Raw genomic sequence first — 15,224 nt, 5'->3', positions numbered from 1 at the left:
TCAGTTTTCATTCCAGTCCCAAAGAAAGGCAATGCCAAAGAATGTTCAAACTACTGCACAACTACACTCATCTCACATGCTAGCAAAGTAATGTTCAAAATTCTCCCAGCCAGGCTTCAACAGTATGTGAGCCATGAACTTCCAGATGTTCAAGTTGGTTTTAGAAAAGGCAGAGGAACCAGAGACCAAATTGCCAACATCTGCTGATCATCGAAAAAGCAAGAGTTCCAGAAAAACAGCTACTTCTGATTTATGGACTATGCCAAAGCCTTTGCCTATGTGGATCACAACAAACTGTGGAAAATTCTTAAAGAGATGGGAAGACCAGACCACCTTACTTGCCTCCTGAGAAATCTGTATGCAAGTCAAGAAGCAACAGTTAAAACTCGACATGGAACAGCAGACTGGTTCCAAACCAGGAAAGAAGTACGTCAAGGCTGCAACTGTCACCCTGCTTATTTAACTTATATGCAGAGTACATCATGAGAAGCACGGGGCTGGATGAAGCAAAGATTGCCAGGAGAAATATCAATAACCTCAGATATGCAGATGACACCACCCTTATGGCAGAAAGTGAAGGGGAACTAAAGAGCCTCTTGATGAAAGTGAAAGAGGAGAGTGAAAAAGTTGGCTTAAAACTCAGCATTCAGAAAACGAAGATCATGGCACGCAGTCCCATTACTTCATGGGAAATAGATGGGGAAATAATGGAAACAGTGACAGACTTCATTTTTGGGGGCTCCAAAATCACTGCAGATGGTGATTGCAAGCCATGAAATTACAAGATGCTTGCTCTTTGGAAGAAAAACTATGACCAACCTAGACAGCATATTAAAAAGCAGAGACATTAATTTGCCAACAAAGGTCCGTCTAGTCAAAGCTATGGTTTCTTCAGTAATCACGTATGGATGTGAGAGTTGGATCATAAAGAAAGCTGAGAGCCAAAGAATTGATGCTTTTGAACTGTGGTGTTCAAGAAGACTCTTGAGAGTCCCTTGGACAGCAAGGAGATCCAACCAGTCCATCCTAAAAGAAATCAGTCCAGAATATTCACTAGAAAGACTGATGCTGAAGCTGAAACTCCAATACTTTGGCCACCTGATGTGAAGAACTGACTCACTGGAAAAGACCCTGATGCTGGGAAAGATTGAAGGCAGGAGGAGAAGGGGATGACAGAGGATGAGATGGTTGGATGGCATCACCGACTCGATGGACATGAGTTTGTGTAAGTTCTGGGAGTTGGTGATGGACAGGAAAGCCTGGAGTGCTGCAGTCCACGAGGTTGCAAAGAGTTGGACATGACTGAGTGACTGAACTGAACTGATGGAACCTAAGGGGTCATTAAGTCCACTCTATAAGATTTATAACAATTCTTAAGTACTCAGCAAGATTTTAAGTAGGTAAATGAGGTACTTAAAAAGTAGATAGAGTATATTAAATTTATAGATGTAGTTAAAAAAATATTTGACCATGTTTAAGTTGGCATAAAGGACCAAGCATTAATCAAAAGCCCCTTGAAAGTGAGTGTTCAATTATGCTAGACTTCTAAATAGAGTAAGATTTGTGAGATGAATACTATGGAGAATCGACATTTTGATTCTATAACCTTAATAAATTGAATACTAATTGTTCAAACCAAGTTGAAAGTCTGAGTAGTGTCTTTTTATGGACAGAACACTGGCCTATATCAAAACCCCATTTCAACAAAGTCTAACTTTACTGTACCCCCTACTCACAATTACTTCTTTCCCTTCTATCGTAATGGAAGTGGTATCTTCCTCTTGGTTGTAATTATCACCTCCATCCGATCTCCTCTGGGTGTGGGAAGGTTGGTTTTCCCTTTTCTTCTGCCTTTTCAACCTTTCTCTACTGGCTGCTTCCCACATTTAATTATGTGCACCATCCTCCATCTTAAAACCAGCAAATGAAAATCACGATGACAAAATTTTTTTTTTCCCCAACTTGTCTGGTTTCTGTTCCATGTCTTTCTTTCTTCTTTACCTCTTAAAAAAGCTGCCTACCTTCTGAATCCACTGCCCTCCCCGCCCCACAGTGACTCTTCCACGGTCACTGTTTCATGAGACCATCCTTATCAAGATCACAAGGGCTCTCTCCTGGTCAGAGCTATGGATTCATTATAGTCACTTTATTTCTTGACCTCTCAGTAGCACCAGAAGCTTAACCCCTTTTCCATCCTTAGAAGACTCTGTTCTCGTGACCTGGCTTCCATGCCCTATCTTCTTACTTTTGCTTTTTTTTTGTCCATCCCTTATCATGATGATTTCTGTTTACTTTAGAAAGTTTCCACACATATCGTGGGAGCTCCTTAAGTTGCAACCCAACTGCTTCAAGCATTCCAATAAAGTCCACATAGTCCAGGTGGTCAGCTGGCCTCCTAATCAGGAAAGCCATACCCCAGAGAATGAACACTTCTATTATCCACATCTCTATTAACATCTGAGGTTTTGCAAATTAGCATACTGAATTACAGAAATGGGCTTCCACTGGTAAACATGGTAGACTGGTAACTATCATTTTGAATATCTGAAAGGGGTTCTAGATTGTGAAATTAAAGGTATTCAACACTAGTTGCTGGTTAAATATATTTTAGAGCCTTTTCCTACCTTTACATGAAGAAGGTAAAAGAAAGGATTTTACCCTGTTCTAAGTGGTCTTCTATTCATCTCTGAACTCTGGAGAATTCTGGTTTCTCAATGCCAAGTATAAAGGACGAAATCTCCGCTCCTAGATTTCTAGGCATTTGCCTTGAATGAACCTTTCACACAGAGCAGTGGTCAAAGCATGTAAAAGGTCAGATCAATGGAACATTCTCAAGTCTACATGAGCTTTCATGAACCATTTTAAACATTTTTGTTAATTAATGCTTAATTTAAAAATGTCAGTGAGCTATAACATGATTTGAAATTTAATTTATAGAATGAACTTTACTGGCAACTACAACCTATCAAAGAGACTCTAAGAGCTGTGCATGACCAAACTGACTTAGAAACATAGACTTCAGGGCCAGGTCTTGGCCTCTGATTTTATTTATTTTTATATAACACCTGGGCAATCTGACCCACTCCCATTAACACCCAACGGCTGCTGCTGCTAAGTCACCTCAGTCATGTGTGACTCTGTGCGACCCCAGAGACAGCAGCCCACCAGGCTCCCCCGTTCCTGGGATTCTCCAGGCAAGAACACTGGAGTGGGTTGCCATTTCCTTCTCCAATGCATGAAAGTGAAAAGTGAAAGTGAAGTCGCTCAGTTGTGTCCGACCCTCAGCGACCCCATGGACTGCAGCCTACCAGGCTCTGCCGTCCATGAGATTTACCAGACAAGAGTACTGGAGTGGCTTACACCCAATGGCTAATGGCCTCCAAAATCTCTCCCCACCACCTCCCCTGGGCTTCAGACCACTGTAATCAACTATCCACAAAATATCTTCACATGGATGTCTCATGGTATGTCCAATACTGAGCTCACCATGTTCTCAATCTCATCTGATTTCTCAACTAGTTCTTCTGTGTACTAATATTAGTGATTCCCAAACACTGGTCCACAGTCTGACTGTAAGAGTATTATCTGGGGGAACTTACTAAAAATATGGTATCTTAGCTTCCATTGTGATCTTTTAAAGAATAAGAACCTTTCAGGGTAGATCCCAGGAATCTAAACTTCTAACAAACTTCCCAGGAGATTATAACACACCACCAGATTTATGAAGCACTGTCCAATACAACTGAGCTTCCGAGGTGGCACAGTGGTAAAGAATCTGTCTGCCAATGGAGGAACCACAGGTTTGATCCCTGGGTCAGGAAGATCCCCTGGAGGAGGAAATGGCACCTCACTCTAGTATTCTTGCCTGGGAAATCCCATGGACAGAGAAGCCTGATACAGTCCATGGGGTTGCAAAGAGCCGGACATGACTGAGAGACTAAGCACGCACATGCACATCCAATACCAAAAGGTAGCAGCTACCATCTGGTTGCTCAAGTGAAAAATCAGATGTCTTCACGTGGAGAGTCACAAAAAGAGAAACACTCCAACAGAACTGGAGCAAACTCTACTCACTCATTTGAGAGGCAAAAATCTGTCATCAGCAGATCTTGGCCTATGTGCTCTCATTTTTGTCTCTGTTGATAGCAATTTTACTGTTCTTAAGCACCCTGCTTTTCCTTTTCTAGGGAGAGAACTAGTGAGTGGTAGTCTGTGTTTTCCTTTGAGTACTTTGAGTGGTAACATGCATTCTTTACCATCTTCATGATTGGCTTTTTAATGCATTGGTATAGGACAGTAGGGATGAAATTTTTTTACTCTGGGTAATATTTCTTGATGCTAAGAATTTAGGGAAATTTGAACTAGATTAGATCTTTTAGGGGCGGATAGACTAGCACATGGGCTTTCCTCATAGCTCAGATGGTAAAGAATCTGTCTGCAGTGCGGGAGACCTGGGTTTGATTCCCGTGTCAGGAAGATTCCCTGGAGAAGGAAATGGTTACCTACTCCAGTATTCTTTCCAGGAACTCCATGGACAGAGGAGCCTGGCGGGCTACAGTCCATGGGGTTGCAAAGAGTCAGACATGACTGAGTGACTTTGAGAGAGAGGGAGAGACTAGTACATAATAAGGTCCCACAAGATTTCTGCGAATAAATGTCATTCCAACCTAGAACAGCTCTAACTCTGTGGCCAGTCTCTGAACTTCCATTCAGATACTTTGTGAAGCTTCATGATAAGGAAATGAATGCTCCCCTTTTCAAAGCTATCGGTAGGGGAGGGGAGGTGCTGGGAGGGGAATATCTGTCTGCCAGTTAGCTCTCTCTCTCTCTCTCTGTAGCATTGAGGAGGTTTACAAAGTGCTCTCAAAAGCAGAATTCATTCAATTTGCTCAAAATGTAAGAAGATGAGTGTGTAGGAGCATCCTGACTTTTTATTTTTCTATCTTTATTAGCAAACATGTTATAACTTTTAGAAGTCTGAAACTGGAATGTATAATCTAGCCTTCATGAGCACACATATCTTGACTCAAAGGAACTTTTTATAGCTTCTTTGAATCATCTTTGGTCAGAATGTCATGGTTAAGATATATATATTTTAATGTACAAAAGTATATATTAATAGTAGCAGTTACAATAACAATTGGGAACCAGTGCGCCCCAGTAGAAAGACAGCATGGAAGGAACATAGGTTCCAAAGTCAGGCACACAGGTAAATACGGGTATAGGGCATATCCTATTGGTTATGTTTCTCTGGAGAATTCAGACTAATATCCACCATTCTTTCTTTCTTCCCCACTCCCAATTATTTCTCAAAGCTCTCTTGGTGGTTGAAATGTTCAGCTAGAGTTGAGACCCTTTGATCTAGGGATTCTTAATCCCTCAGGGGGTCCATGGATGGCTTTAAAGTGTCTGTGATATCATGGAACTCATAAACAAAATTTTGCATGTATGTTTACATAACTGACCCAAACTCCCAGCTGGTCCTCAGATCCCTTCCATGACATTCAGCAGAATGATCATTTGTTTTTGTTTAAACATCTCCAGTGATGGGAAAACCCTTCCTTTCATCTCATCTTAGAACAATTCTGAGGGTCGATTTGAGGAAACTGAGGCCCAAGAAGTCTGCTTTTGAGTAAAACAATCACAAAACATTAGTCAGAAGGATACCTCCTGGTCTTCATGGGCAAATTCTTCATTTCACAGAGAAAAAACTGAAGCACAGAGAAATCTGGTGTCCTGCCCAAACTAAGAGAGTTAACGATAGATGGGGGATGAAAGCCCACTTAGCCTGCCTGCCTCACTGCTCGCAGCAGAGTCCCCTCAAGGAGGGGCCGTGTGGGGCACACTTCGGGAGAGCAGGGCCGATCCTCCACACTGTAGCATCCTTCTAGAAGGCAGGTTTGGAGGAGAGTGGCCCATTTCCTCAAGTACTGCAGAGTGCCTCCCCACCCCTTCCGGTCCCCCCGTGGATGGAGGGAAAGGTGTCAGGAAAACCCAGCTTGGTCATACTGATGTGGAATGAGGTAGTGACATGGAGATACTGGCCTGACTTATCCCCCAGAGAGCCAGGTGGAGGCGCTGAAGTGAAGCACAAAGGTGTTCCGTTGCTGGTCTCCGGAAGGTGGCATGTGATGATAAAAGAGGAATCTGAAGGTTTCAAATCTTCAGAGTGGATTTGTAAATATGCAGTAAAATTTAAGTGATGTTAAAGAAGCATTAACTTGTTTAGGGGGGAATTAGGTTCATTAATAATTTGGACTCGTTATATTCAATATTACAATATCGCTCACTTACTGAGTAGCTCCCTTACTGAGCTCACTTACTGAGTAGCTTAAATCTTACTGGGTTGCTTAAGATCTCTGAGCCTGATTGTCTCATCTATAACTTGGGGTTAATAATATCCAGCTTAGAACCTCAAGGAACTGTTGTATAGGGTGAATTACTTAACATATAGAGTAGTTAGGAGAGTGCCTGTTGTGTCCAATAATTTGGTGGTGGTTATTGTTAATAAAAATACAATCAACAAAATGAAAATATTAAAATGACCAATTATTCTCATATACACCTTTTCTCACCAAACAGAGGTAATGTCATAGTGTATACTGAATTCCCAATTCCTAACCGCACAGCTTGGCACAATCTATGCCCATGGTAGGTATCAGTAAGAACTCAGTCAAATGAACCACTCCTACCGGATCACTCTGTTCTTTCAGGGGTATTTCGGATCCAGGTTCTGCCTCGAGGCTCACGGCATCAACACACTCAGCGAGGGCATCCTCAGTCACTTCTCCGTTGAGGGGCGGCTGCATGGCGCCAAGGTCTTTGGGCTCCTCAGCGAATCCAGTGTCAGCAGTCTCTGCACCCTGAACAGCCTCATTTTCGTGCACATCTCTTCTGGGATTCGCTGGCGTTAGCTCATCTGAAACTGCAGCTGAATCACAGTGCACTTCTGCATCTTTGGGTAAGGTATCACTGTTGGGCTTGTTGGTAATTTCTTCTTTGTCTCCAGAGACTAACGTGTCATCGCCATTGTCAGACATTTTAATATCTGTTAACATGATTACAAACAAACAACTTACTCTTTATCTGAATTATTAAATTTTAATTCAAAGCCCAGAATAATTAAATCTGATGGAGGTAAGCTTTTTTCTACCAAGAAGAAACTTTATGTAACCTCTGTGTAGGCCGAATAATGGCCCGCCAAAATATCCATGTCATAATCCTTGGAATGTGACTTGGCTTCCTATGCAGTGAGGTCCTTATATCTTTATTTTAGACTAATGAAATTATCAGGCTTCCCAGGTGGCTCAGCGGTCAAGAATCTGCCTGCAATGCAGGAGATGCAGAAGACACAGTTTCCACCCATGTTCACCTTGTGAATGTTACTTTATATGGCCAAAGGACTTTGAAGATATGATTAAATTAAGAATCTTGGACTACCTGCAAGGGTCTTAATTGAAATCACAAGTGTCCTTATCAGAGCAAGGCAGAGGGAGATCTGACTGCAAAGAGGAAAAGGTAATGTGATGACAGAAGCAGACTGGAGTGATGCACTCTGAAGATGAAGGAACAGACCACAAGCCAGGGAACACAGGGGGCCACCAGATGTTGAAAAAGTCAAGGAAAACATTCCTCTGAACTGTAAGAGAATACATTTGTATTGCTATAAATACTAAAAACTATGTTGGTTGTACTTTGTTGCAGTAGCAACAGGAACTAATACAGACCTACAGGGCTATCTTTAAACTTTCATGGATCTTTCACCTGGCATGAGGAAATATGCAAACAGGAACTAAGAGTATTATCTGTATCTGTGAAAGTATTTACTTCATATGACTTAAATTTGTAGCCATAATAAGAATAAGGATGGAACATACCTGAGAACTTATTTTAACATGCCTGACATTTAGTATTGCAGTTTTGTCAGAAATTCAAATTGAAAAAAACATACATACACATAAGTGTGCCTTGTTGGGTACCAGCCCACGAAGGTCTGAGCTTTCTTTGGTCAATAGTTTAGATGGGGAAACACAAGGATGAAATGGAATAAAAAAGTGACATATTAAGCCAAATGAGGAATGGAGCCATTACAAAATAATATACAAAACAGAAACCTCTTTATGAAGCTTGTGAGTTATTGCTACCATGTACAACAGTGCAGTTTTTTTTCAACAGAACTTTCAGTGATGATGAAATGTTCTGTATTTATGATGGCAAATATGGTAGCTAGTAGTCACATATGGCTATCAAATACTTGAAATGTGGCTGGTGCAACGGAGGAACTAATTTTTAAATTTAATTTTAAATAATTTTAACTTTAATTTATATAGACATGTGTGGCCAGTGGCTACCTTATTGGATAACATATATTCAGAAGGATAGTTCAAGATGATAATTTCCTTGTGTGTGTTTGCGTGTGTGTGTGTATGTTCAATCGAATCAGTCGTGTCAACTCTTTGCAACCCTATGGACTACAGCCTACCATGCTCCTCTGTCCATGGGATTCTCCAGGCAAGAATATTGGAGTGGGTTGTCATGCCTTCCTCCTGGGGATCTTCCTGACCAGGAATTGAACTCACGTCTCCTGCACTGCAGGCAGATTCTTTACCATCGAACCACCTGGGGAGCCTGATAATTTCATTAGTCTAAAAAAAAGATAATGACCTCACTATATTGGAAAGCAAGTTGCAGGCTAATCAGTGGGTATTTTTGTTGACCTCAGTGTTTGCCAACTGGTCAAACCTCTGGTCACTGTTAAAACCACAGTATGTGGGAAGCCATTTCACATACTGGCCATGTGATGACAGTGGCCAACTTACAACTCACGTGCACATGCCAACCGTCTTGACCCTTCCAACAGTTGTTCCTTAAAGTTGTCTAGCTATTTCCTCTCTCCCTTGGTGCATCTTGTTCCTTTCTCACAGTTTTACACACTTCTATGTTGTGACTCTCAAATACCTACCTCCATTCCACAGACAGAAAGTAAACTAGTGGCTTCTAGTGGCTGTCTGCAATGCGGGAGACCCGGGTTCGATCCCTGGGTCGGGAAGATCCCCTGGAGAAGGAAATGGCAACCCACTCCAGTATTCTTGGCTGGAGAATCTCATGGACAGAGGAGCCTGGTGGGCTACAGTCCACGGGGTCACAAAGAGTCGGACACGGCTGAGCGACTTCACTTTCACTTTCAGTAGCTGAAGGGAGGGGGGATGAGTAATGACTGCTAATGGATGTGGATTTCTTTTGTGAGTGACAAAAATGTCCTAAAACTGAACAGTGGTAATGGCTATACAATTCTGTGACTATATTACATTCACAAAAGACTGTCAGGTGGCTCTTGGTTCCGTATGTTGCTTCAACATATTTAAGGCCCATTTAGAGTAAGCGTCTCCTCTATATTTTTTTCCTCCTAACTGGATATAATTTTTCTCTCTCTGAACTCTCAGAGCGCTTTGCATCTATCTCAGTTCGGATGGTTACAATCATCTTTGATTAGAGTTGTTTGACTGTTATCCTAATATGTTGTAAATACTATGAAGACAAGAATCTTCCTTATTTTGTGTTCATATTTTATACAGCACTTAACATAGTTTCTTGAACACTGTAGGAAACTCAACAAACATGTGTATTGAGTTATATTAATATTTTGGGGAAGATTTAAAATTAAAGTGTAATTTGAAATGAAAGTAAGCAGCAAATGCCTTTACCTCATTCGCTACTCAGGAGCTATCTTACAGCAAGTGGTTTCAAATGACCCATATCGTCTTTCCTCTGTTCCTTCACCTACAAGATAACTGGGTTAGAATGTCTCTTTTTAAACAAAAATACTTAAATTCTCTGATAACACAACTATAAACAAGTCTGCAGATGGGAAAGGCAAAGAATGCATCCTCCCCTTTGGCTGATACACTAAGTTTCGGGTATTCATGGCTGGAGATGGTCTGTCAGTAAGTATGGTCAATGGCTAGTTAAAGTAGTGAAGAGTGATTCTGGCTACCCTACAGAAAAGGGATTGTTACTGTGGTTTATGGGAGAGGGATGAGATTGAGGGAGGGTAATTGAAAAGCTACTGTCATGTGGAAGCTTATAAAATTTTTGTGAAAACCAGTCAGGACTGGCCTGGACAGAGGTTGGCAAACTACAGCCATTTGCCTTCCCTCTGTTTTGGTAAATAAAGTTTTATTGGAACACAGACATGCTCACTTGTTTATATAACGTCTGTGGGTTCTCTAGTACAACAGCAGAGGTGAAGAGTGGCGAGAGAGACCACATGGCCCCCAAAATTGCAAAGCCTAAAATAGTTACTATCTGGCCCTATATAGAAAATGTTTGCTGACCCATGGTCTAGGACATTCCTTCACTGCCATGGCCTAGAGTTCTCCTAATTTACCCTTATCCTCACCTAGGTCCTAGGGGTACGACCATAAGGAGATTGAGCACATACTTGGACATCACTTATATTCCCCTTTTTGTGTTCATCAACATTTAGTCAAAGGCATTGTCTGATATTTTAATTTCTTTGTAAGATAATTTGAAAAACCTTATTATTAATCTGGATTATTAAGAAGTTCCAAACTATTTCACTTCTCTATGAGCAGGACCATGAGAATAAACCTGGTTATAATAAACATTTATGGGTGAATAAAAAGCATTAGAAACATTTTGTATCTGCTTCACCTTAAATTGTTGTGATACTGTTCCTAGTGCTAACATATTTCAGGACATACCATGGAACATCTACATGGATTAGTTGTATTTTATGCTCTGGGGGTGGCTGGTTAACATTTTAAATGTCCCATTAAGGAATATAGTTTTCAAGGTCTTTAGTTACCATTTCAGATTCTGTAATGGACTATTCACTTCTTGAGAGGGTTCAACCATCCCTCCCTCGGAACACTATTTATCAGGGGGTACTATTAAAAGCTTCCCCCGTGGCTCAGATGGCAAAGAATCTGCCTGCAATGCAGGAGACTCAGGTTCGAACCCTGGGTTGGGAAGATTCCCTGGAGAAGGGAATGCCTACCCACTCCAGGTTTCTTGCCTGAAGAATCCATGGACAGAGGACCGTGGTGGGCTACAGTCCATGGGGTCACAAAGAGGTGGACATGACTGAGCGACTAACACAAAACACTATTAAAAGTATTTTTCACTGATAAAATGGAAATGGTGCTTAAAGTGGATTGGCAAGAAATTCTGTTCAGGTACTTTCTGCTTTTCCATTTCCAAGGCAAAAGATTATACTGAATCCAGGAGCTACCAAGCTTTGCCGTAGATTTTTTCTAGTTCTTCTACTCACTGCAGGAGTACATCAAAGCCTGATTATAAGGTTAGCTGAGTCCTGCTTCCAGAGCGGTCCTCACCCAAGGACTAAAAAGACAGAGAGCTAGAATTTTATCAACTGACAAGAACAAACCGTATATTTGAGCCTGGTTGCTAACCTACATGGGAGTGTGTGGCAGAAATCCTGAGAGTGGATTCTGGTTCTATCAGTTGCACAGAGGAGCCTACCACTCTCACCCATCTCTGATGGCCAAACTGCCTTAGGTCAGGTCACCTCAACTGTGGAAAATGACCACAACAAAACCTCTCTTCCCTGTGGCTACTCTGTATCCAATTATCAACATGAAGCCATTCCTTCAGAAATAGACGTGACATTCAGCTGTAAGGAGTTGAACCAATACTGTTAGGACACATTTATGGACAATTTATTTCAGGAAGACTATATTTTTACATCTTTTCAAATAATCAAAACTTTAACCTCTAATTGTGTGTGAACTTTTCTACCTGTTACAAGTCAATATTTTCCCTGAATCTAAACCAAAAAAAGAAAGCTTCCTCCAAATCTTTTTTATTCTGGTAGACCTTGGTCTACTCTGGATGTTATGACAGGAGAGAGGTAGTCAGGTTTAAAACAGTGCCCTTCCACCTGAAGTCATTACAAACTGTGTGTTCTAAGACACAACTGTTCCTATGTAGGGACTGTTGGCGGCTGGGATGCATGCTGTGTGTCCTGGGTTGGCCCCCATCTCTGCCTGGGTGCCCCAGAAGCAGCTGGATTTAAACTTGCCCTGATTTATGGTTTGGACTGTTGACCATTACAGCCGTGTCCTGTGGCTTTGATGCTAGGGAGCCTCAACCCACAGAAACAAGGAAGTTTCTTCAGTAAACTCCAAGAAGAGGAAGAGTGGCATATAAAGAAGCCTTTGTGGGCTGGGAATATAAGTTAGTTTTTCATGAGTCAGTTCATTCATCACCTAAAATGCTCCCAGAGCTATGCTAGGTATTGGAGCAACAATTTCATGGGTCAAAAATAAGTTTAAAATGGAAGACATCCTTCAGAAAACGAATAATCTGTTTCCATCTGATTCCTGGTCAGTGAAGGCCCAGGAAACTACTGCATGGAACATGAAATGGTTAAATGATGATTTAAACAGCACATCACAGCAAGTAAAGAAGTGCCTGAGCTAGACTGATCTCATACAAGGGAGAACCTTGAAAGAGGCTTTGACAGTCACTAAGGCATGATGGAAAAAGAGTGTATGCAAGTGCTAGGAATGAATCTAGACATGCAGAACGGATGCTATGTGGCTGGGCCAAGAGCCACACGGAGGAATATCAAGGGATGGGAGGGATGGATGCTGAGGTGGAAAGAACTGTGCTCTGATCTCTCTATCCCTCTGCGGGTATACAGCCCACTCATTCTCATTGGGCTTCCTCACTTCCTCCTCTGGAGAGTAAGCTTGGTGGACATAACGATCTGCATACTTTGTTCCCCAGCACCAGACTGCAGGACTGGGACCAGCCCGTGATGACAGAGAAAAATAAGGACAAGATAGAGAGTGTTTCATCAGTCTAAATTTATTCAACGTAAAGGACTGCCTTCATCTTGCAAGTTTAACCTTCATGCTTTTCTTGGTATTAAAACATCTTTCATTTTATGAAATAGTATTGGAGTGCATGGATTTGTTAAATGGTCTCACTTGGCAAAATAAGAAGTTGGTAATAAAATACCCTGTGTGAGATCACTGCCTCCAAATTTAAAAAGTGTTAGTCAGTGAAAGACCAGGAACAAAAACTGTGGATGACAGGATCTTAACCAGGTTGTAAGAGTTCCAGTGGTACTTGACAAGTATGTGTACCCAGAGCCCAGACTCTTTTTCCTCCAGTCTGGCTTCCACACGTCTGCCAGGTAATTTTATGAAACACGAATAAGGACCTATTTGCTCCCCTGTTTAAAAAACATGAGGTTTAAACACCTTTGCATGACATCTGGGGCCCCTCACAGTCCAGCTCCACTTTCTCTATCAGCCTCCTGGAACTCTCAACTCAACAGACAGCACATTTTCCATCACTGCCCAGGCAGCTCATAAACATCTCCATCTTTGCTTATGCTGGGTTTTCTGACCAGGATGCCCTGCCTCCAACTGCCTGGCAAAGTCCTGTTTTTTGTTTTTTTTTTTTTTCTCGGTGTCTAGAATCACTTTCACCAACTCAATGGACGTAAGTTTGAGCAAACTCCAGGAGATAGTAAAGGACAGGGAAGCCTGGTGCGCTGTAGTTCATGGGATGGCAGAGTCTGACATGACTCAGTGGCTGAACAACAATGTTACTTTCTACTTTGAAATTTTCCCAAATTTGCCCCACTCCTTCTAATGTTTTAGAAGATACATTGCATAGACTTCTATGGCATTTTTAAGGAGTATTTATTTCTGTATCATTTTTTTAAAGGAGACATTTATCTGTCTCTCCTCCAGAACTGTAACCAACAAGCACCTAGCTTGTTTTCCGACACTCTAATATTTACTGAACTGAAATATATTGTTTGATATTGATTCAGGAGAAACAATGTGTGATGTAAGCCTGGTTTAATGATGTCTGAATCCGTGAGAATCAGCAAGGCTCCTTCCCACCCTCAAATTCCTTCTGCACTGGCTCCAAGGAGGCTCAGATCCCACCCTCAAAGTTCCCTTCTTTTGCTTAGAACTTATGCCCTAAGAAGTTTATCAGATTTTTTCCTGAGCTCAGGAAAGGAAGGAAAGGCAGGGAATGGACACAGGTGAGGCGGGGAAGGGGCAACGGGAGGAAAAGAGGGCAGAGAAGGCTCTGAGGAGAAAGCCTGCCTACTTAGTTTTCTCAGGGTGGACGAGGTCTTCTGGAGTTCGAGACATTGACTTTAAAAGCCACCCGCTTGACCCTCTCAAGATGTTCAGGATGAGAACTGATGGCATCGAAGGACAGAGAGATCACTCTGACAGTTCATGCTGAGTTCTTTCTACTCCAGGAAAGGGCAGTGAAATTCAGGCGCCTGATCTGAGATGGTTAGAAATACCTGGTTCCAGGGAAGAAGAGGAGCGACTGGGCCGGCGGGTGGGGGGGTTGGGGCGGGGAGTGGGGCTCAACCTGGAGGCTGTGAATAGAGGTGGGCTGGCTCAGGGTGCTAGCTGGGGTGGAAGTGCCGGCAGTGCCGGCGTCTGCAGCGGGAGAGATGACGGATGATGAGCTTAGGTGGGAGGGCAAGGCCGGAGCTCGGCTTTTCCAGGCCAAGGGCTGGCGAACCCCGGGATGGGACTTGCTTCGCCTGTCCCCGCCGCTGCGGACACCCCGAAGCTTGCCTCGCACTGGGACCTGGGACGTGGGGGAAACTTTTTCAGACTTGCTTTGTGCTGGGACCGAATACTTCGGGAGCACAAGGCAGGCTCCGCAGAGGTTCACGCCGGCCGAGGGGGCAGAGCAGGAGTGCGGGCGTGTGGGTGTGTGCATGAGCGTGGACCCGGAGCGACACACACTCACACACACACACTCACACGCCCGCACCCACGCGGGGCCCTCGGCCGCGCCGCCCGCGCCTGCCCGGACCTTCACCTCCAGGGCCGTTCCCTCCGATCCTGTGCCCGGGGCCCAGCCCCTGCCGACTCGGGGAACCGAACGGGATAAACAGAGACGGCAGGGTCTCCCCATCACCCCGCGGCAGCTGTTCCCGCATCCCCCCGCCCCCGCGCCCGCCCGGGGAAGGGGGTGAAGGCGAGAGGTGCCGGGGGCTCTTACCGCTCAGGCGGCCGAGTGCGCGCGGGAGCGCCGCCGGGTCCCGCCCCGCCACGTCGGCAGGGCTGGCGGGGACGCGGCCGGAGGGCGGGCTGGGAGGGGGACAGGGCGGACTGGCCGAGCGGCCCCGCCCCGCGGCCCCACCAGGGCCCCGCCCCCGCGGCCCCACCAGGGCCCCGCCCCCG

At 43.6% G+C, this 15,224-nt stretch overlaps 1 protein-coding gene across 4 annotated transcripts in view; it reads right to left on the bottom strand.

The window, feature by feature from the left end:
* The window catches only part of FAM114A1 (family with sequence similarity 114 member A1), a 70,462-nt gene extending 55,351 nt beyond the window's left edge, over window positions 1-15,111 (bottom strand). For 2 of the 4 annotated variants that reach the window (XM_040238019.1, XM_040238020.1), the window contains exons 1-3: window positions 15,043-15,097; window positions 9,705-9,780; window positions 6,693-7,048 (exon numbers count right to left, since the gene is read on the bottom strand). In XM_040238019.1, the coding sequence (XP_040093953.1) occupies window positions 6,693-7,040 (348 nt within the window). In that variant the 5' untranslated portion in view covers window positions 7,041-7,048; window positions 9,705-9,780; window positions 15,043-15,097. Of the gene's footprint in view, window positions 1-6,692; window positions 7,049-9,704; window positions 9,781-15,042 lie in introns of all 4 variants that reach the window. The other 2 variants (XM_040238018.1, XM_040238021.1) reach the window with 2 other exon arrangements.
* Window positions 15,112-15,224: the final 113 nt, after the last annotated feature.

The sequence above is a fragment of the Oryx dammah genome, unplaced genomic scaffold (assembly GCF_014754425.2).
Source record: "Oryx dammah isolate SB20612 unplaced genomic scaffold, SCBI_Odam_1.1 HiC_scaffold_3, whole genome shotgun sequence".
Taxonomy (NCBI): domain Eukaryota; kingdom Metazoa; phylum Chordata; class Mammalia; order Artiodactyla; family Bovidae; genus Oryx; species Oryx dammah.
The sequence above is the reverse complement of the archived record's forward strand: the minus strand, read 5'-3'. Positions and strand labels throughout refer to the sequence as shown.